General features: G+C 36.3%; 4 protein-coding genes across 4 annotated transcripts; 2 read left to right on the forward strand and 2 right to left on the reverse strand.

Moving 5' to 3' along the window:
• The first annotated feature begins 197 nt into the window (after window positions 1-197).
• Window positions 198-4,753, forward strand: LOC102615719 (probable copper-transporting ATPase HMA5). Its single transcript, XM_006476532.3, has 6 exons — window positions 198-743; window positions 1,464-2,858; window positions 2,983-3,237; window positions 3,330-3,452; window positions 3,559-4,038; window positions 4,127-4,753. Exons 1-6 carry the CDS (start codon window positions 444-446, stop codon window positions 4,541-4,543), a joined length of 2,970 nt encoding a protein of 989 aa, XP_006476595.2. The 5' UTR covers window positions 198-443; the 3' UTR covers window positions 4,544-4,753.
• A 2,838-nt stretch (window positions 4,754-7,591) lies between these two features.
• LOC102622460 (probable copper-transporting ATPase HMA5) lies at window positions 7,592-11,870 on the forward strand. Its single transcript, XM_052436618.1, has 6 exons — window positions 7,592-8,038; window positions 8,777-10,171; window positions 10,282-10,536; window positions 10,645-10,767; window positions 10,892-11,371; window positions 11,454-11,870. Exons 1-6 carry the CDS (start codon window positions 7,763-7,765, stop codon window positions 11,868-11,870), a joined length of 2,946 nt encoding a protein of 981 aa, XP_052292578.1. The 5' UTR covers window positions 7,592-7,762.
• Window positions 11,871-12,068: 198 nt separating this feature from the next.
• On the reverse strand, window positions 12,069-15,709 carry LOC102615141 (glutathione S-transferase T1-like). The gene is made up of 7 exons (XM_006476530.4): window positions 15,085-15,709; window positions 14,916-14,989; window positions 14,297-14,357; window positions 13,933-13,986; window positions 13,376-13,455; window positions 12,735-12,940; window positions 12,069-12,594 (listed from the first exon to the last, which is right to left on the reverse strand). The coding sequence occupies exons 1-7, from the start codon at window positions 15,147-15,149 to the stop codon at window positions 12,391-12,393; spliced, it is 744 nt and encodes a 247-aa protein (XP_006476593.1). The 5' UTR covers window positions 15,150-15,709; the 3' UTR covers window positions 12,069-12,390.
• Window positions 15,710-16,045: 336 nt separating this feature from the next.
• LOC102616012 (glutathione S-transferase T1-like) lies at window positions 16,046-19,257 on the reverse strand. The gene is made up of 7 exons (XM_006476533.4): window positions 19,071-19,257; window positions 18,918-18,991; window positions 18,216-18,276; window positions 17,869-17,922; window positions 17,315-17,394; window positions 16,564-16,769; window positions 16,046-16,410 (listed from the first exon to the last, which is right to left on the reverse strand). Exons 1-7 carry the CDS (start codon window positions 19,133-19,135, stop codon window positions 16,192-16,194), a joined length of 759 nt encoding a protein of 252 aa, XP_006476596.2. The 5' UTR covers window positions 19,136-19,257; the 3' UTR covers window positions 16,046-16,191.
• Window positions 19,258-21,940: the final 2,683 nt, after the last annotated feature.

The raw sequence follows: 21,940 nt of genomic DNA on the forward strand, positions 1-21,940 counted from the left end.
TTATCTGGTCATACATAATTACTCTTCCATAACTTTTGACCGTAAGATTCTTCGACTTTCTTTATAGGAGCAATAAAATTATTATTATTATTATATTTACACGTGTCGCAATCTGTATAAGTTACGTTTATTTTGTTCTATATGTTATAGTGGCGGTGATCTTTTTTTTTTTGAACAGAGGCGCTGATCTTAAACGCACAGGTAGAGGGAGAAGTTGTTAACGCTGTTTAATACAAAAAGTGATCATTAGCCTTCTTTCTTTTGTGTGCGCGCGCGCGCATGTATATTTTGTATGTCAAATACCAAAATACATCCAATTAGTTCCACAGATGAAGCCACTCATTCACATTTTGCAACTTTAAAAGCAGAAACCAATTAAATTTAAACCCCATAGGATATATATTTTGCAGACGACGTTGGAAGGTGGTTGAAAATATATACTAATGGCGACCAAGTTGTTGGCACTAGCGTGCATAAGAAACGAGAGTTATGGGAACTTGTCGCCGAGGCCACACTACCCGTCGATGCCAAAGTACCCGAAAGGCGTGTCGGCTGAAGAGACAGCGAACGTGGAGAGCTCGATGTCAAAGGCAAAGGCTGTGTATGCTGTGATGGGTATGACCTGCTCCGCCTGCGCTGGATCCGTCGAGAAAGCCATCAAACGACTTCCCGGAATACACGACGCCGTCGTCGATGTCTTGAATAATAGAGCTCTTGTCTTGTTCTACCCGTCCTTTGTTAACGTAAGTTCTTACGTTACTCTTTTTATTTTTTATTAATATACAGCGTAGCAAGCGTTTAATATTTAATATATAATTCCAATTTTCTTTTGTTTATTTGTTATATAATTAATTACAAACTATATACATACAGTATAATGATTCAACGTCTTGTTAAACCCGGATAGGTATCAGAATTCTTTTATTTGATTACTAAGCTGGCAGTTGCTTCTTTTTTTGGGTTTGTATTCTTCTGCTTGTGCCATGAACAAATGTTTTAAACAACTTGTTTGGTGTAATTTGTTTCTGTAATACGGATTTTTCTTTTAATGAAAAAGATAGACTCATTGTAAATTCTATTTCTTATGAATTTTCCAGAACTGGTCCTGAATTCCTTTGCTTTTGAGTCACTGGTTAGCGATTTAGCACCAGCTTGCTTTTTCTTCCTTTTCGTCCAATTTGGTGCTTTACTTTGCCTTCGCAGTTAGTTGCGGACAATTGAGAGATACGATATGTCTGCCATCATCATTATCAGAATATCACCATCTGTGCCCTTGATCATGACATACATATAATATATTTTATACAATAGTCAATGGGTGGATTTGGGCTTGTAGATGTTAAATCATCATTGACTATGGGCCTCGGGCTATATATGCTTGCTACCCCCTGAATATTGAACTTGTAATTTGCCATTGACATCAATAACGTGTGGTTAGTTGCATCTTTACGTTCTCTTCACAGGAGGAGACAATTCGTGAGACCATTGAGGATGTTGGATTTCAAGCAACATTAATCCAAGATGAAACATCTGATAAATCAACTCAACTATGTCGTATTGGAATCAATGGAATGACATGCACTACTTGCTCCACAACTGTTGAGAAAGCTTTGCAAGCAATTCCTGGTGTCCAAAATGTCCGAGTGGCCTTAGCTACTGAAGCAGCAGAAGTACACTATGATCCGAAAATTCTAAACTACAATCAGATTTTGGCAGCTATTGAGGATACTGGATTTGAAGCCACACTAATCAGCACAGGAGAAGATATGAGTAAAATTCATCTTCAGGTTGATGGCATAAGGACTGATCATTCCATGAGAATGATTGAAAATTCACTCCAGGCACTTCCTGGAGTTCACGGCATTGGAGTGGATTCTGGAGTACATAAGATTGCCATTTCTTACAAGCCAGATATGACAGGACCCAGAAACTTTATGAAAGTCATAGAATCAACTGGTTCCGGCCGTTTTAAGGCCAGGATCTTTCCTGAAGGTGGAGGGGGAAGAGAAAATCTGAAACAGGAAGAAATTAAGCAATATTATAGATCCTTCCTTTGGAGTTTGGTTTTTACAATTCCTGTTTTTTTAACCTCCATGGTCTTCATGTATATCCCAGGAATCAAGCATGGCCTGGATACCAAAATAGTCAATATGCTTACCATTGGAGAGATTATAAGGTGGGTGCTATCAACTCCTGTGCAATTCATTATAGGCAGAAGATTCTACACCGGTTCTTACAAAGCATTGCGCCATGGTTCTGCGAATATGGATGTTTTGATTGCCCTGGGAACTAATACAGCTTACTTCTATTCAGTGTACTCTGTATTAAGAGCTGCTACTTCTCCGCACTTTGAAGGTACAGATTTTTTTGAGACTAGTTCAATGCTTATATCCTTTATTCTGCTTGGAAAATATCTGGAGGTTCTCGCCAAGGGAAAGACATCTGAGGCAATTGCGAAGCTCATGGACTTAGCACCTGAAACAGCAACTTTGCTGACTTTAGACGAGGAAGGCAATGTGATAAGCGAAGAAGAAATAGATAGTAGGTTGATACAGAGGAATGATGTAATTAAAATTATTCCTGGTGCAAAAGTAGCTTCAGATGGTTACGTTTTGTGGGGACAGAGCCATGTAAATGAGAGTATGATAACTGGAGAGGCAAGGCCAGTGGCTAAGAGGAAGGGTGATACAGTAATTGGTGGCACTGTGAATGAGAATGGGGTGCTACATATTAAGGCAACAAGGGTTGGATCAGAGAGTGCTCTTGCTCAAATTGTTCGACTAGTGGAATCAGCTCAGATGGCTAAGGCTCCAGTTCAGAAGTTCGCTGATCGTATTTCAAAATACTTTGTGCCTCTGGTAACTGTAGAATATGATTCATTATGTTCTGCATTTGTTCTATAGATACTTTTAAGTAGAGTCTTATGAAAATGTATGCTTTCTTGTTAATAAAACAGTTCTTTTTTTTCCCCTTTTCTTTTAGGTCATCATCCTGTCATTTTCGACATGGCTTGCTTGGTTTTTAGCTGGAAAGTTCCATGGCTACCCGGAATCCTGGATACCATCTTCGATGGATAGCTTTCAGCTTGCACTACAGTTTGGAATCTCCGTTATGGTCATAGCGTGTCCATGTGCGCTAGGCCTAGCGACTCCAACTGCCGTAATGGTTGGAACTGGAGTTGGGGCATCTCAAGGAGTACTGATTAAAGGGGGTCAGGCCTTGGAAAGTGCACATAAGGTTAGCATATGCTGTCATGTTGCTCTTTGCTACATGCTACACGTACAATGACTGGAATCGGTTTCTTATGGTTGTGTGCGACAATCTTGTAGGTGAATTGCATTGTGTTTGACAAAACTGGAACTCTGACAGTTGGAAAGCCGGTAGTTGTCAACACAAAGCTTTTGAAAAATATGGTGCTGAGAGACTTCTATGAACTTATTGCTGCAACTGAGGTATGCTTTATTTTCCGTGGAAATCTTACCCTTTAAGAGAGTCCGTCAAGGTTGTAGTTGCTTATAATATAACCAATGATAATATCTGTTGCTGTCTATCTACCAGGCTAACAGTGAGCACCCATTGGGGAAGGCTATTGTTGAATATGCTAAGAAGTTTAGAGAAGATGAAGACAATCCTCTCTGGCCAGAAGCACATGATTTTATCTCCATCACTGGCCATGGAGTTAAAGCCACGGTGCATAACAAGGAAATAATGGTGGGAAACAAGAGCTTGATGTTGGATAATAACATTGACATACCACCTGATGCTGAAGAAATGCTAGCAGAAACAGAGGGAATGGCTCAAACCGGGATCTTAGTATCTATTGATGGAGAATTGACTGGAGTTTTAGCCATATCCGATCCACTGAAACCGGGTGCTCATGAAGTCATTTCCATTCTAAAGTCGATGCAAGTGAGAAGCATCGTGGTGACAGGCGACAACTGGGGAACTGCCAAATCCATTGCCCATGAAGTTGGAATTGAAGATGTTATAGCTGAAGCCAAACCTGAACAGAAAGCAGAGAAAGTGAAGGAATTACAGGTACAATGCAAATTATCTGCATCTCATATATGCATGTTTCGCACTTGTACGTATCGATTACATACAAGATTCATTATCTTGTTGACAGGCTTCAGGATATACCGTGGCAATGGTGGGAGATGGCATCAATGACTCGCCAGCACTTGTAGCAGCAGATGTTGGAATGGCAATTGGTGCAGGCACGGACATTGCAATAGAGGCAGCTGATATTGTCCTGATGAAGAGTAATTTGGAGGATGTCATAACTGCTATAGACTTGTCGAGGAAAACTTTTTCGCGTATTCGTCTGAACTACATTTGGGCTCTGGGTTATAACCTTTTAGGCATACCAATTGCTGCGGGAGCCCTTTTCCCGACTACCGGATTCCGTTTACCTCCATGGATTGCTGGAGCTGCAATGGCAGCCTCTTCAGTAAGTGTTGTTTGCTGCTCTCTGTTGCTGAAATATTACAAGAGGCCTAAGAAGCTGAATAATCTTGAGATTCGTGGAATTATGATAGAGTGATTGATGATGATGGTTCTTGATTTAGTGCCCTGTAATGTACATATATGTTAAGGTGAGAAACACCCTTGAAATAAGTTAGCCATCTTGTTTGTAATGACGATCTTGGCTAGAGTGGCAGTTTATGTACAGTCATTCGGTTTGTTTGCGTAGGACTGTTTAATGCTAAATGAATTTGTGGTTGGTATACTCAAGTTGTAGTTTCTTTCGTAATCGTCTCTTTTGATCCTCTCTTTTGATTCTCTCTTTCTCATTGCAAGACTGTTGGCTGCTTCGGCCCAATTTCCGAAGACGAAACAGGCTTGATATGGTAGATTTCAATTTTAAGAAGGATAAGGATTCTTTTCAAAAAAAAAAAAAGAAGGATAAGGATTAAATATATAAAGTAAGTTGTGGGGCAAATTCAGTTGCAGTTAAAAGTTACAATAGCAATAAATTCTCTTCATTTTAATGCTTTTATTCCCCCACACTTGTAAAAAAAAAATATGGGGAATATTGCCAAAAAAAAGAGTAATTGATTAATTTTAAAGTTATGAAACCAATTTAATTTTTAAATTATAATAACAAATATTTATTAAATATTTTAATATTATAATTTTAAATTACAGCTGTCTAACTTTAACATCAAACCGAATCTACAGCATAGCATACTAGGAATATAACATTATTGTGGGGAAAAAAAAAAGATGAAAGAGAGAATGAGAGATAGTAAAAAAGGTTGAACTATCATGACGCATCAAAATTGGCGATCATGTTGGACTTTCAAATCAACACTCCGTCGTCGAATCATCATGAGCTTTCATTCCTTGTGCCCTACGCCAAATTCTAATTTACAAAGGAAAGAAAAGGGTATTCGTAAACCAATGATACGATGGACCCCGCTACCCAGCCCCATAAGATTAAAAATAATGACTTTTTTTTTTAAACGAACTACGACAATCAAGATTATAACTCATATTATATGATACTATTATTGATATTTATAATTAAACTATCACTTATATATGATACTATTATTGATATTTATAATTAAACTATCACTCATATTTACATGAGATTATTATTAGGATTGATTTTTATATATTCCTACAAAGCAGTGTCCATATTTTTTATCCTTTCTAATATTTGAGGAATGTCTACTCCACTCATATTAATAAGAAAAAAAATCGACTTTCAATCAATTATAAGTTATAATTGGTGAGGGCAGCAGCCCAGCCACTCGGCTAAAGGCTAAGTGACCCAATGGCTTTCTTGTTAAGCCTCAGTGCCTAACAAATTTTCATTTTCGAATTTATCCCATCATCAATTTATGAGTGGAGCTTGCAATGCCCTCAAGAAATTTTATTTTTTATTTTTATATTATTTTTTATCAAATAAAAAAATATAAGATTAAAATAAAATCTTAATTTAATTTTACTGTTATTTAGAATTTATTTAGAATGAATTTAATTAAATTATAAAAATATTTTTCTGAATAGAATTATTATTATTATTATTAAGTAATTTACTTCTTTATTATTTCAAAATTATTTTGATTTTATCTATAAATTAATTATATCATATATGAGGATTAAAAAATATTTAAGGGTTCATAATTTCTAAATATATCTCAGTTCAGTTAAATTCATATTTTTCCTTTTATGTAAAGTGTCATTTTTATTTTAAATAGATGCTATTTAGATAAAGTCGTAAACATTGGTAGAAAAGTGATAAAATCAATGCCAACCTAATCTTTATCGGTAAGGTGAGTTTTTTTATTTCTAAGGGTTGGCGTCACAAAGCAAAATGGCATGGTTGCATTTGGAGGATGATGGGTAGAGATGACAAAAATTCCCATGGAGATGGAGGCTTTGAGATATTTTTCTCATTTGAAGAGGGTATATGAACAATTTTATATTTAATTTCTTATTTAGAGAAAGGACGAAAATTATTTAATATCCAATATCTTATTTATGGAGGAAATTTATATTTCTATTATTTTATTTATATTTCTGCTAAAATTTTATAAATACATTTAAAATTTAATTTGTAACAGTGTAAATAACAACAATAATAATAACATCTAATATAAACACTTAAAGATTGTCGAAGATAACTTTGCTGATACTTTATACAGTGTGACTTTTATGGATTTGTTTAACATTGAAATTCTACTTTTGTTTAATTTCATAGATTGTATTGTAATTTTGATGGTATGAACTTAGTTTGATGGAAATAATTTTAATTTCTTTAATTTATTTTTATGCTTTTGTGTTGATAGTACGATTTTATACTTTTACAAAATAATATAATTAAATTAAGTTTATAAAATAAAATTTCAATTATTCGGAGATTGAGTATTCTCGATAATCCCCTCTTGTCCCCTCAAATAATTTTAAAGAGGACGGAAAGGTAAGAGGATATGAGTAGAGTATTATGAATGGGGTACGAGGAAGTGGATCCCTAATGATGTGTATTATATAGTGGAAAAGATAAGAGAATAATTAAGATATTAAATAGAGTAGTGCTAGAGAGAGATAAGCACGAGAGAAAGACGAGAAAATTTTTTTTTCTCTCTCTCTACCCACTCATTCTCTCTCTACTATTTTCTTTATTATTTCTCTCGTCTTTCCTTCATACTTCTCTACACCAAGTATTTTCGTATTATATATGTAAAATTCAATCATAAACTTAAAAGAAGGTCGTTTATATTTTTTAAAATGGAGCCATCATCACTCATGCATATTATAAATATATTTTGTCTCGGGTTTGGTGGAGATGATATAATAAAGTTTAGAAGCAATATGCTAGCTTTTTCTTTCAGCATAAACAGCGAGCGTTTAGTAAACTTAGTATATTAAAATTTAAAGTTTCAGTCTGTACCTTAATTACATTTATACTTAAAAGAAGAGTATGGTGGTGGATCGATCGAACCTAGAGAAGTTTATTAATTCCACAAAAATTAAAGTACAATCAGACTCTCCACGTACTGTTTGGCGAGATTGAGTTATTTATTTTAGTTTAAGAATTTGCTTGTGTTAGTGTGTTACAGCGCTACATGTCACAAAACACACAGTCTCTCCCAATATTAATAAACTTTTTATAATTTTAAAAGCAGACAGCAAACGATACGTCTTTGTTATATATGCAAGGAGAAGAAAAGAAAAGAAAGAAATTAAGCAAGTTACAAGTGATATATCATGTAATATTAATAGGTGCGGTTTGATCGATCGGTTCCGATTAATGGCGACCAGCAAGTTGCTGGCATTGGCTTGTATACGAAACGAGAGTAGTAGTTATAGGGACTTGTTGACATCGACACTCAAGTACCCGAAAGTTGTGTCGGGTCCGGTAAAGTCCTGCAGCAGAGCAATATTATTATCGGTGAAGGGAATGACTTGCTCGGCCTGTGCAGTGTCCATCGAGAAAGCCATCAAACGCCTTCCTGGAATACACGACGCCGTCGTTGATGTCTTGAATAACAGGGCTCAAGTCTTGTTCTACCCCTTTTTCGTTAACGTAAGTAATTTATAATTATAGTTAACATAACTAATGTTACTTTTAATGATCTTTTTCTTTTTTGCATTTGCATCTCTCTTTTACATGTAGCTTGTTTTGTTAGCTCTGCTGACAGCTGCTCCTGAATTTCTTAATCTTTGCTTCCGAATTACTCTTATTAGTTGAATACATATATATATATAGGACAAACTTCTTATTTTTTCAGGGCGTTTAGTTCCTCTCCAACTCCATCCCATCACTGTCGTATTTTCTGGCTTTGAGATTTGCGTTTTTGCTTTCATTTTGTCCATTTCTTGCTTCTAATTTAGGATTGCAGTTTGTGAGGTCATTTGGCAGCTGCTATACGTTTGCTATCGCATTCATCATATAATTACATACCGTATAATAATAATTCTAAACCATACTCAGTACTCACTTCAAGAGTGGTTCGTTCTTTATTATTATTATTATTATTATTTTTACTCCTTATCCGAGATAATAAGTGCAGCCACGGTTCGAATGAATTTGGCTGGGACTGCATAAGATTGAAGTAAGGACCTCAGGTTTATTCTTGATATGAGCCCTAAACCTCGGACGCTTTAGCCCTTGTTTGACTGAAAAAACTCACTCATTTTTACAATCCATACTGACTGATACTAACGTAATTTACTCCACAAATATACTTTTTCTAGCGAAACAAGAAAACGTTACCATATCATATTCAATTAATGTGTAAGTTTTTTTTTTAATATCGTCAAGGAGGAGACAATTCTTGAGGCAATTGAGGGTGTTGGATTTAAAGCAACGCTCGTCCCTGGGGAAACAATTGAGAAATCTACTCAAGTATGTCGAATACGCATTAAGAAACTAACATGCACTTCATGCTCCTCGACTGTTGAAAAAACTTTTCAAGCAATTCAGGGTGTACAGAATGCCCATGTCACCTTAGCTACTGAAGAAGCAGAAGTTCACTACGATCCGAGAATTCTGAGCTGCAATCAGCTTTTGAAAGCTATTGAAGATACTGGATTTGAAGCCATACCAATCAGCACAGGAGAAGACATCGTAAGCAAGATCCATCTTCACCTTGATGGCCTATATACTGATCATTCAGTGACAATGATTGAAAGTTCTCTTCAAGCGCTCCCCGGCGTTCTTGACATTGACTTGGATCCTAGCATACATAAAATTTCCATTTCTTACAAGCCAGCCATGACAGGACCCAGAAACTTTATAAAAATGATAGAATCAACTGCTTCTGGGCATTTTAAGGCCAGAATATTTCCTGAAGGTGAAGGAAGAGAAGCGCAGAAACAGGCAGAGATTAAGAAATACTACAGATCATTTCTATGGAGTTTGGCTTTTACAATTCCTGTTTTTTTAACCTCCATGGTCTTCATGTATATCCCAGGAATCAAGAATGTACTGGATACCAAAATAGTTAATATGCTTACCATTGGAGAGATTATAAGGTGGGTGCTATCAACTCCTGTGCAGTTCATTGTAGGCAGAAGATTCTACACCGGTTCTTACAAAGCTTTGCGCATTGGTTCTCCTAATATGGATGTTTTGATTGCCCTGGGAACTAATGCAGCTTACTTTTATTCGGTTTACTCAGTGTTGAGAGCAGCTCTTTCTCCATATTTTATAGGTAAAGATTTTTTCGAGACTAGTTCAATGCTTATATCCTTTATTCTGCTTGGAAAATACCTAGAAGTTCTGGCCAAGGGAAAGACATCTGAGGCTATTGCCAAGCTTTTGGACTTGGCACCCGAAGCAGCGACACTGCTGACTATGGATGAGGAAGGCAATGTGATAAGCGAAGAAGAAATTGATAGTCGATTGATACAAAGGAATGATGTAATTAAAATTATTCCTGGTGCAAAAGTAGCTTCAGATGGTTATGTTTTGTGGGGAAAAAGCTATGTGAATGAGAGTATGATAACCGGAGAAGCGTGGCCAGTGGCCAAGAGGGAGGGTGATACAGTGACCGGTGGCACTTTGAATGAGAATGGGGTGTTACATATTAAGGCAACAAGGGTTGGATCAGAGAGTGCTCTTGCTCAAATTGTTCGACTTGTCGAATCAGCTCAGATGGCTAAGGCTCCAGTTCAAAAGTTCGCTGATCGCGCTTCCAAATACTTTGTGCCTCTGGTAATTTTACAACATAATTGTTCTAGGTTCTGCAATTTTCTATGAATACTTTGAGGAATCTAAAGTAAATTTCCAGTTTTTTATTAATAAATATCTCTGTTCTTTCTGAGGTCATCATCTTGTCATTTTCAACATGGCTTGCTTGGTATTTGGCTGGAAATTTCCATAGCTACCCAGAATCCTGGATACCATCTTCAATGGATAGCTTTGAGCTTGCACTACAGTTTGGAATCTCTGTCATGGTCATAGCGTGTCCATGTGCTCTGGGCCTAGCAACTCCGACTGCTGTAATGGTTGGTACTGGAGTTGGTGCATCTCAGGGAGTACTGATTAAAGGGGGACAAGCACTTGAAAGTACCCATAAGGTTAGCAATGCCCTTAATGTTGCTGTTTAATACTAGTTTATTCTTATTTATTTATTTTTTCACAAAGACTTGAATTGATAACCAACTGCTCTGTTAAAAATAATGTAGGTGAATTGCATTGTGTTTGACAAAACCGGAACTATGACAATTGGAAAGCCGGTCGTTGTTAATACAAAACTTTTGAAAAATATGGTACTAAGAGACTTCTATGAACTTGTTGCCGCAACTGAGGTATTTTTTTTTTTCGGTTTTTTTGGTCTGTTGGAGATATTGTTCTTTTAAGAGAGCTGGTCATAGTCATTATTGCTTATAATGAATTGACTATTGATACCATTTGTTGCAATTCATCTTCTAGGCTCACAGTGAGCATCCATTAGCCAAGGCTATCATTGAATATGCTAATAAGTTTAGAGAAGATGAAGAGAATCCTATGTGGCCAGAAGCTCAAGATTTTGTCTCCATTACTGGCCATGGAGTGAAAGCCATCGTGCGAAACAAGGAGATAATGATCGGAAATAAGAGCTTGATGTTGGATAATAACATTGACATACCACATGATACTGAAGAAATGCTAACCGAAACTGAAGGAATGGCTCAAACTGAGATCCTAGTATCTGTAGACGGGGAATTGACTGGAGTTTTATCCATATCTGATCCATTGAAACCAGGTGCTCATGAGGTCATTTCCATTCTAAAGTCAATGCAAATAAGGAGCATCTTGGTGACAGGTGACAATTGGGGAACTGCCAAATCTATTGCAAGCGAAGTTGGAATTGAAACTGTTATAGCTGAAGCCAAACCTGAACAGAAAGCGGAGAAAGTGGAGGAGTTACAGGTATAATGCAAATTACTCCGTTTCATTTATGTACGTTTTATGTTTGTTCCATTACATTGAAGAATCATTATCCTGTTGACAGGCTTCAGGATATACCGTGGCAATGGTGGGAGATGGCATCAATGACTCACCAGCACTTGTAGCAGCAGATGTCGGAATGGCAATTGGTGCTGGCACAGACATTGCCATAGAGGCGGCTGATATTGTCCTAATGAAGAGTAACTTGGAGGACGTGATTACTGCCATTGACTTGTCGAGGAAAACCTTTTCGCGTATTCGCATCAACTACATTTGGGCTTTGGGTTATAACCTTCTTGGCATACCAATTGCTGCAGGAGCCTTTTTCCCGACTACTAGATTCCGCTTACCACCATGGATCGCTGGAGCTGCAATGGCAACCTCTTCAGTTAGTGTGGTTTGCAGTTCTCTATTGTTGAAGAATTACAAGAAGCCTAAAAGGCTGAACAACCTTGAGATCCATGAGATTTTGACCGAGTGATGATGGCTCTGGATTTAGTGTTCTGTACAGATACGTCCAGGAGAGAATTTATCCTAGAATAAGTAATCTTGAGAATAAAGACGATATTGGCTACACTGATTGTTGATGTGCATACAATCAGTTCTTTGATGATATGCAAATGTCGGATTGTTTTAGTGCTATGAAGATCCATTTAGGAGTTATGTATTCGTCAAAATAAACAAAGGAAGGGATTTCGTTCAATTAATTTTGTGGTATACATATATATACATACATACATTAACCTGTTCATCGATCGCTCTATTATTAGTGTCATAGTGCGGCTTTCCGGTCGTCAGAATCTACAATGTCTACCATTGAGATTTCATACCCCAAAACCCAAAAGAACACAATAAATATGGTACGTGTGCCAGGCTCAGTCTCATTCTTCAATCCAGTTTAGGCAGCCTCTACAAAACTAGCTTTAAACCAAGCTTCTTCAAAGAAAAGAAAGGGTTTGCAAATCATTCAACATTCTTCGCTGAAGAATTTCTCACATTTTTTAATGCAATGTTGTGTTAGAGCTAGATGAAGATCCGCTGCTAGCTCCCAATGATTGCTGCTTTTGCAGATTCTCTTTGACTTTGAAGAGGACTTCGTGCACCTCATCAAAGTGTGGTCTCGTTGCATTTTTTGTGCTCTCAATCCACTGTTGCACTTTCTTGTGTGGGCCCATTAATCCAATTCGATCTTCCTCATCCAAAAGCTAAATCCAAAAAAATACATTCCATTGCAAGATCTCATATAACCCATACCATATGTTAAAGACTTCAAGTAAATAGAATTTTGAAAATGTTTGTCTTTAAGCCGTGTTCATAACATAATAAGCATTCAGTCAATCCATACCTCCAGCTGCATTGTTTCACACACTAGGCTGAGATCTGCTATGGATGGTTGATTGCTACCCACCAAGAACCGTCCACTCCCCTTGAGCCAAAAAGACTCGATCTTTGAGAGAGAGGAGGACAAAATTTTCTTACCTTTGGCAGCTGCTTCTGGATTCAGTGGAAGGCCAACCACAGGTGCTAGTTTATGATTAAAAACATATTTGACTGAACAGAAAAACACATAATAAAAATCATTAGAAAATGGAAAACTTGAAAAAGTACACTCTTCAGGACATCATTGGTCATTAATGAAGACTGTGATAGCGGCATCCACTGTTGAATCAATCCCTATCAAGTATCTGAAATGCTCTTTGCATTTCATGCTTATCATATATCTACTGCCTATTTGATCCATGAACATATTTTCTTGTATTAAGAGCTTCCATGTTGGGCACCATCTTGATGTCATAGTTGTAAATGTTTGATGAACTTGAAATTTGGCAAGTTTAAATAGTGTAAGAAAGACAAAATCCAATGGTGGGTTTTTAAAAAATGCTTATTTTATAAAAAATATATTAAAGGATGTAGTTCATATAAAAGAAAAACATCATTGTAAGAAGAAATATATTTTTTGCATGATGGTTACAGCTTACAAGGTACCTGTACCCAAACGTAAATTAGAATGATGCCAATCCAGGACTGAATGAATCTTGGCTCTCTTCAAAAGATCATTGGGATACCTTAAAACATGAAACAATTGTTGGAAATAGGTGGTGGAACATATAAAATGGAACTGAAGATGGAATACAATAGATAATTTTGATATTATTAGTATTTTTCACAATGAGAACACAAAACGTAAAGTTAACAATGTAAGTTCATGCAGTATGCATCAAGTTAAAAGACATATATTTAGTGTGGTTATGCATCAAGTTAACAGCAAAGCAGGTAACAAACATGGGATGCTGTTGGTATTGCCCATCGCCATCATCTCTACCTTAAAGTTAAGCATCCATGCAGGAAGTCATGTCTTAATCTAACATTGAAATTATACCAGTAAAGTGGTCAGTAAAAGTATTGTTTATTCTTTGCCCGGACAAATTTCTAATACCTTACCATGACCAACTCCACATCATACCTCGTGTTTAAGAAACTCAAGCAAGGAATGAAACTGAGATATTTAGTTGTTTACCTCAAACTGGTGAGCAAGTACTTACCAATGATCTGCCACTCCAGGAAATGCACAGGAGAGATAAGTAAGAATGGCATGACTGCAAAGAAATAAATAGATACATCAGTCAGTGTAACATAAAATTTTGGTTATGACCTATTCCACCATCAAAAAAGGGGCACACAAGAGTCCTTTGAATAGACTAAAGTATTAACAAGATTTCTGAAAGACACCAAAAAAAAAAAAAAATCTCAAATTGCATAACATCATCTCTCACTCTCTCTTTTTTCTTTTTTTCTTTTTTGGGTTGGCTTTTGGCGAAGAAATGCATAACATAAGCTCTAATTTCTTAGAATTCATCAAAAGTAAGACCTTAACCTAGAGATTTGAAACGCTATTAAACATATTACCTCTCAAACAGCTTCAATCTGCCATCAACAATAGCTGGTACTTTCGCCATAGGGTTTATGTCTGTCAAAACAGCAACAAAGCAAAGGTTACAAACTGAATTTTTTTTTTTTCTTTCCAATGTGCTATTGCTATCTCTGTGAAAACACAGCACTGGCAATTCAGTTTTTATCACCCAAAAGTTAAAGTAATCCGAAACCCCCATCACTTCCAAAGGCCTAGAAACTTTGTAAGCTTTTATACCCTTGATTTTAGTCAATAAAATAAGCAATTCCAAAATCTTATAGATGTATCAGTCACCAGTGTTCCTACACTAGTTGAGTTGGTATATATCATGTTCTCAATTCAACAGCTAAACACACAATACAGTAACCGTCAGTATGCCCACAATTCTCATATTTTTCTAATACGATTGTCTCCTTCAGTACAAATTTACCATGGGTTTCAATTTTCATCAGCCAAAAAAAAAAAAAATTAATAATAATAATAATTCAAATTAACCCATTAAAATATTCAACAAATAATCATGATCTTGATCTGTATCAGAATTTAAATTGATATTTGATACAACAAGGCTGGTCAAATGAATGATCATTAAAAGACCAGACCAGAAAGTTTTACCTTTGAACTCGGGAGAGTGTTGCTCACGGTTGGCTAACTTGACTTCAATCTCTTCAAAATCTATTCCATTGACCCTGAATACAAATAAGTGAGATGATATTAGCATATCTTAAAAGAACAGTAAAAAAGAACTTAGAAGTTTATCAAATGGCAGTGAATATAGGACTACTTGCAGAAGATAATAACAGCCCGAGATGGCTGTGACAGTCGATCCGCGTATACTTTCAGCTTCATTTTGCTTTCTTTCGCTCGCTGACACTAACTACTGGCGATGTTATGAAATTGTGTTCTGTTGGTTTCAATCCTCGACTCATGCTTATCGGGGCAAACCGGGATGATTATTTTATAATTATCATATTATTTCTTCAACAGCGGAGCCACTGACACGGAGACGCGTGCAGTTACAATTTCACTGTCTGCGCTAGTACAAATATTTTGTATGATTTTCTTCCCTCCATTATACAAACATCGTCGTGCCATGTCGTTGGATTGGATTTGATTTGGAACGATTAATTGGACGTCCCTTGCAAAGCGACAACATTTGGACATGTCGCCTTTGCCCCGTCCGTCTTCTAGACTCTAATTTAACTGCAGTAGCCCTGTCCGCAATATTAAGGTGACCGCGACCGCGAGGAGGCTTCGCAGCTCACTTGTGGGTCCACACCATATGACTGTAAATCCGTCGCATTGCTTCTCTCAGTGAAATGATAAATAAAAATGGTGACCACTCTTAAGTCTCTTATCTCATCTCTCCGGAATCCGAATCCTCTCATAGCCCATAGGAAAGATGTAAGACGATAATTCAAACAAAAAAATAAATTCATTTTCAAAATGCGACCGTCACCAAACTTTCCCGTGAACGACAACGAGTTATCGTTAGGAGGTGGAAGTCTGAGCTGATGACCATGCTGCAATGTAAATATGTAATGTCAAATTTATTTCTTGATATATTTACCAACTTCAGAAACCAATATATAACTAATAATCGAAGGCCGCTTGTGAATTGTGATTTGTATTAGCGAATTGTTACTAGTAATTCCCTTTTGGTTTAGGTAGGATCCCATATTATTATTATTATTATTATTATTGCATTCCCTTTTAACAATTCGTTGGTACGAGAATCCCCGTACAATCTGAACTTTTTAAGAAGGCTCCATTATATTTAAACATATCTGTGCCAGCTTCAAGTATCATCATTATTCAATCTCTACAACTACAACGCTGTAGCCTTAAGCCAAGCTTCTTCGAAGAAAAGAAATGTTCTGCAAATATTTTCTCAGATTTTTGAATGCAGGCTAGTTTTATGGCTAGTCGCAGTTCCGCTGCTAGCCCCGGTTCCCAATAATTGCCGCTTTTGCAGATTCTCTTTGACTTTGAAGAGGACTTTATGCACTTCATCAAAGTGCGGCCTCGTTGCTCTTCTCGTGCTCTCAATCCACTCTTGCACTTTCTTGTGTGGGCCTAGCAATCGAGTTCGGTCTTCCTCGTCCAAAAGCTAAATCCAAAAAATACATTTTATTACAAGATCTCATTCGGTATAGACAGGACCCAAACCATATTAAGAGAAGAAGTAAACAGAATTCTAAACATATTTATAGTGTTCTTTAAGCTGTGATGACAACATAGTAAGCATTCAGTCAATCCATACCTCCAGCTCCATTATTTCACACACTAGGCTTATGTCTGCTATCGATGGTTGATTGCTACCCACCAAGAACCGTCCACTCCCCTTGAGCCAAAAGGACTCTATTTTTGAGAGAGATGAGGACAAAATTTTCTCAGCTTCAGCAGCTGCTTCTGGATTCAGCGGAAGGCCAAGTGCAGGTGCTAGTTTTTTATTTAAAACAAATTTGGCTGAACAGACAAAGATCATGTTGTACAACATCAGGACATGAAAACTTGAAAAAGGTCATTGATATAACTGGAACATATGCACAAACAAAATGGCATGTTCAGTCCTAATAGCAATGACTAAAGCTAAAGAAGACAAGTATGCTCAAAGATAAAATCTGACGGGTGCTACCCAAAAATCCACTCTGCATTGGGTGACTGTGTCATTTAATCAATCCAACTATAATAGCAGCAGTTGTTGAATCAAATGCATATCAAGTTATGCAAAGCAAATTTCATGCTCATCAGATATCTCTACCTATACGATCCATGAATATATTTTTCTTGTACACTAAATCTTCCATTTTGGGCACCATCATGATGTCTTAGTTCGAAATATTTGATGATCTTGAATCCGCAAGTGTAAATAGTGTGTGAAAGACAAAATCCCATAGTAAGTTTTCCGAAATGCTTATTTTATAAAAAATTATTAAAAGGGTATAATTCATATAAACTAAAACACTAATCTAAGTTGAAATATATATATTTGCAAGTTGGTTGCAAAGTACCTGCACCAAAGCGTAAATTAGAGTGATGCCAATCCAACACTGAGTGAATCCTGGCTCTCTTCGAAAGGTCATTGGGATACCTTAAAATATGAAGCAGTTGTTAGAAGTTAGAACTAGGAAGCTGAACATGTAAATTGGAACCAGGTAGCAGATCATTTTGATAACATTAAAATATGTTTTAAATGAAAATACGGAACATATAGGCAACATTGAAACCTATGCGTTAAGTTAAAAGAAACATGTTTAGTTTGGTCATGCACCATGTTAATAGATACATAAAAACAGAAAAACTGATAGCAAATATGGCTCTCGATTGATGTTTTCTAATTGTCTTCATTTCTGCCCTATAGTGAAGCATCCATGTACCAAGCCAATAGCCATTCCCCGGTCTAAAATTGAAAATATATCAGTAAAATGGCCAGAGAAATCTGTTTTGCTTTAGATTTTCAGATACTATGCAAGGACCAACTCCATATTCATACCCCTTGCTTATGGAGCTAATGTAAAATGGAATACAGGAGAAATATAACTAAAACTGAGAAGTAATTACTTACCAATGATCTGCTACTCCAGGAAATGCACAAGCAAGATAGATAAGAATTGCATGACTGCAAAGAAATATATAACTACATTAGCCAAGAAATCATAAAACTTTGATTACAACATATTCGATCTTTAAAGAAAGTGGTGGCAAAGAAAGAAGGGCGTGGGGTGTGTGGTGGGGGAGGGAGAGGAAGTGGGGTTGCCGACCAGAGAGCCCTTTTAAACAGGCTAAAGTATAAACCAGACCTTACAGAGGCGAAAAATATATTACCAAGCACTTCAAATTGCAAGACATCAGCTATAACTGCTTATAGTAAGAACTTAACCTAGAGATTCAAAACTCCATTAAACATATTACCTCTCAAACAGCTTCAATCTCCCATCAATAATAGCAGGCACTTTTGCCATAGGGTTTATTTCTGTCAAAACAGCATAAAAAATTATAAACTGAACTTCTCTCTTTGTATCCACCTAAAAGCAGACCAGCATAGTTCAATTTTTATTCCCCAAAATTTTCAGTAATCCAAAAACCCATGATTCTAATCACTTAAACTAAAATTGACCTAGTGATTTTCAAGCAAATTTATTTGGCTGGCCACCTAAGTTCGAATCTTGGGGAGATGGGGGTTAAAAAATTAATTCAAGCTTTATCCACCCTCTACCTTTAAAAAGAAGATATGAAAAAAAAATGATTCCAAACTTTTAGATTTATGACTCATCAAAGCTTTCATGCTTTCAGTTCAACAGCTAATAACATGACACAGTAGCCGTTAATCTACCCACAATTACAAATTTCTCATTTTATATAATACGATTATTTGTCTAGTTTAAATTCAACATGCATTCAGCTGACCTGACCAGCTCCATTTTGTTAACATCAAACGCAGAACTTCGATTTAACACATTAAAAATAACAAGATCCATGGGTACGAGTAATCTATCGATGGATAAAATTCAACGAATATAATCATGATCCATATCAGAATCTAAAATGAAATAACAGGCACCTGCACAGCACGTCTCAAAAGGCTATGATTATTCACAAAGCAGTAAATTGTACCTTTGAATTCAGGAGAGTATTGTTCACGCTTTGCTAACCTAACTTCAATCTCCTCAAAGTCTAATCCATTTACCCTGAACATAGGAGACATGATATTAAAATTTTCTCAAAAGAAAACTGAAATTCGTACAGCGTAGATGGATATGGGATTACTTGCAAAAGATTATGACAGCGCGAGATGGCTGTGACATCCGATCGGCATATACTTTCAGCTTCATTTTCCTTTCTTTAGCCCAACCACTCTCAGTGCCTGCTTCTGCTTGCTGGTGAGCGTTTGCGACACTCGGTTTCAATCGTCAGCTCAGAACTTATCCAGTTATACAAAAATACACAGCTTTTTTTTTTTTTTTTTTTTCCCTTCCTCATTATTCTTTTATTATTGATTGTTGACATGCCGTATTTGATTGGACGGACTAATTGGACTGTGGGCTCGTGGGCCTTTACGCCAATAATTCTGGAAGGGTAATTTTTAAAAAGCTCCCTGAGGTTCGAGGCTGTTGCAAGTAGATAGCTAAAATCGTTTTATTTGTAAAAGACTCCCTACGTTTTTGTTCCGTTTGGTTGCCGTTTGGCTAGTTAGGGGCGTTATTGACATTTTGCAATGTTATCAGAGACTTCTCGTTTTATTGCCTTTAACACAGTGACTTGTCATTTTGAATGGGTCAAGTTCCTTTTTGATCTCGTTTTATTTATTCTCTCTCCTAAGTTTAAGTTCTTTCCCTTTGTCTAGACCCCCAAACTCTCTCAATGGCTGGTGTTCTGAACTACACTAGTGAAAATAGTTGCTCCTGCTACCTCGACCAACTTCATGGGGATGAAGCCACAGTTGCTTGTGGAAGCATCGAAGGCTACTGGCTCTGTTCAGTTCTACGAGACAGCGTTTGGTGCTGTGGAGATCAGCCGCAACATGGAAACTAAACGAAAGGCTGAACAGGAGCTCAACTCGAGATTGCCGGCTCCACATTTCATGTCTCTGCCTTTTCCGATGATTTTGTTCTCACTGTTCAAATGAAAAATAATATGTTTGGCCGTGCTTACTCTGTCTATTGTTTCTGGTGCGGTGCTATTGGTATGGAAATGCAAGTCACTATGCTATAAGAATCCCAGCCTATAAGAATTTCAAAATGTTTATGAATCCCCATTGTTGTTTTAAAAAGTTGCCAAGATGTATGTGTCTGTTCACGCGTGGTATGTTGGTTCCCTGTATTTCGTTACAGAGAGGGAGAAATGCTTCGCAAAAGACTGTGCAAACTCATTTACTAGTTCATCTTTAATTCTTGAGGAAAGGATTCTGTAAAATGCCTGAAGACAAAAGAATCTCAGTGCCCGAGAGAATTCAAAATAACTGAGGTTGCTGAATCAACAAAACAGTTATAGAAAGAGAGATGGGTACATGATCTTTGTCCAACTGCTGCGCTCATCTGCAAGGTATTGAAAGTTGGGACTGATCTTGCAATGTAAAAGTAGATGAGAGATTCAGTATCATTAGTTTCAATACAATTTTTCTTTTTCTTTTTCTTGTTATGCAAACTTGAACAATTATCAGTTGCTAATTCGAAGTATGCTGCATGTTTCTTATGAATGTACAATGATTGGTAATTGATACGGTACAAGAGCTCGCATTTTTCTGCCTCGCCCTCAGGTTCAACATTGATGTTCCACATTCAGGAATCACTTATAGCCTGTTCATTTTTTATCACTTTCTATGCTAATGAGTGAGCAATAGGTGTTTGGTTACAAAGTCATTCCTGACCTCGCTAGTTATAACAAGTCACTGTGCTAAAGGCAATAAAAAAACAAGTCTCTGATAACATTACAAAATGTCAATAACGCCCTTAATTAGCCAAACGGCAACCAAACAGAACAAAAACGTAAGGGGTCTTTTATAAATAAAATGATTTTGGCCATCTACTTGCAACAGTCTTGAACCTCAGGGGAGTTTTTTAAAAATTACCCAATTCTGGAATAGGCATTTTGGATCTATTTAAATTCCTCATGAAATCTGTCTTTAAATGAAATTAGTTAAATAATAGAGATAAATTAATTAATTTTTTCAAAAATTCAATCTAATATTTAAATATTTTATTCTTTTAACAAAAGATTTATACCCAATCTACTAATCTATGCTTATGTCTTCATTTTTAATTGAAAAAAATATTTTTTGTTAAATTTATAAAATTTATAGAGCGGGTGCGTATTGGATTTGGGATTTACTACCCATTTTCTATGCTCGCATCGTCGCACATGCCGTGCCCTTGCAAAGCGACAACGTTTGGACTTTTTGTCGTGGCCCGTTTAAATTTTGGTCAGCTTCAGTCCTTCCAGAAGCTCTGACTGCAATATTAGATGCCTCGAAATCGATCCAGGAGGAATCGTCACAGTTCAGAACTGGGTCCCCGTGGCGTGACTTGAACCCTTGGTAAGGAGATGGACTTCTAACACCCTTCATTATCTTTTTAAAATCCTTTTTACAATTATACTCTTTTTGGTATGAAAAATACTCTTCCTCTCTGATTTAACTATTTTTTTTTATTATAATCATTAATTTTTAACAATTTTCTCACTTAAAAAATTCTTTTACAGTAGATGGCAAAAAAAAAAAAAAAAAAAAAACTCCTTTTACAATCTTCTTACATCACGTTTCACATAAATAATTTTAACCTCACCTTTCACATAAATAATTTTATAGGTGATAAACAATTTTGTTATCTCTATTCTTCTCTTCAGACTTTTTTTTTTGTCTATAAAACCAAAAAAATAAAAAAAAACACTAGCTTACCAAGAATAAATACAATTAACCTAAAAAATAAAGAAAAAGAGAAATGAGTTATTTAAAATTTTTGTAGACTAATTGTACAAATGAGAGTCATAAATTGAAAAAAAATTTAAAAAAAAAAATTGACGATAAATTTGAAAAGTTTGCAGGAAAAGAAAACATGCGTGTGCGAGTAAAAGAAAACAAAGTGAAAGAAAATATAAATGACGTTATCTTGTTTGTGCTGTCTTTTAATGTAATTTCATTT

Source organism: Citrus sinensis, chromosome 3 (assembly GCF_022201045.2).
Source record: "Citrus sinensis cultivar Valencia sweet orange chromosome 3, DVS_A1.0, whole genome shotgun sequence".
Classification (NCBI taxonomy): domain Eukaryota; kingdom Viridiplantae; phylum Streptophyta; class Magnoliopsida; order Sapindales; family Rutaceae; genus Citrus; species Citrus sinensis.

Coding starts and splice junctions, on each gene's coding strand:
- LOC102622460 (XM_052436618.1), top strand. CDS start 7,763: ATGGCGACCAGCAAGTTGCTGGCATTGGCTTGTATACGAAACGAGAGT. Junction 10,537..10,644: donor CACTTGAAAGTACCCATAAG/GTTAGCAATGCC, acceptor AAAATAATGTAG/GTGAATTGCATTGTGTTTGA. Junction 10,768..10,891: donor AACTTGTTGCCGCAACTGAG/GTATTTTTTTTT, acceptor TTCATCTTCTAG/GCTCACAGTGAGCATCCATT.
- LOC102615141 (XM_006476530.4), bottom strand. CDS start 15,149: ATGAAGCTGAAAGTATACGCGGATCGACTGTCACAGCCATCTCGGGCT. Junction 13,987..14,296: donor AGATTGAAGCTGTTTGAGAG/GTAATATGTTTA, acceptor ATTTCTTTGCAG/TCATGCCATTCTTACTTATC. Junction 12,941..13,375: donor TAATTTACGTTTGGGTACAG/GTACCTTGTAAG, acceptor TTTTCTGTTCAG/TCAAATATGTTTTTAATCAT.
- LOC102616012 (XM_006476533.4), bottom strand. CDS start 19,135: ATGAAGCTGAAAGTATATGCCGATCGGATGTCACAGCCATCTCGCGCT. Junction 18,277..18,917: donor ATACTCTCCTGAATTCAAAG/GTACAATTTACT, acceptor CTGTTTTGACAG/AAATAAACCCTATGGCAAAA. Junction 16,411..16,563: donor GTGAAATAATGGAGCTGGAG/GTATGGATTGAC, acceptor TTTTGGATTTAG/CTTTTGGACGAGGAAGACCG.
- LOC102615719 (XM_006476532.3), top strand. CDS start 444: ATGGCGACCAAGTTGTTGGCACTAGCGTGCATAAGAAACGAGAGTTAT. Junction 3,238..3,329: donor CCTTGGAAAGTGCACATAAG/GTTAGCATATGC, acceptor ACAATCTTGTAG/GTGAATTGCATTGTGTTTGA. Junction 4,039..4,126: donor AGAAAGTGAAGGAATTACAG/GTACAATGCAAA, acceptor TCTTGTTGACAG/GCTTCAGGATATACCGTGGC.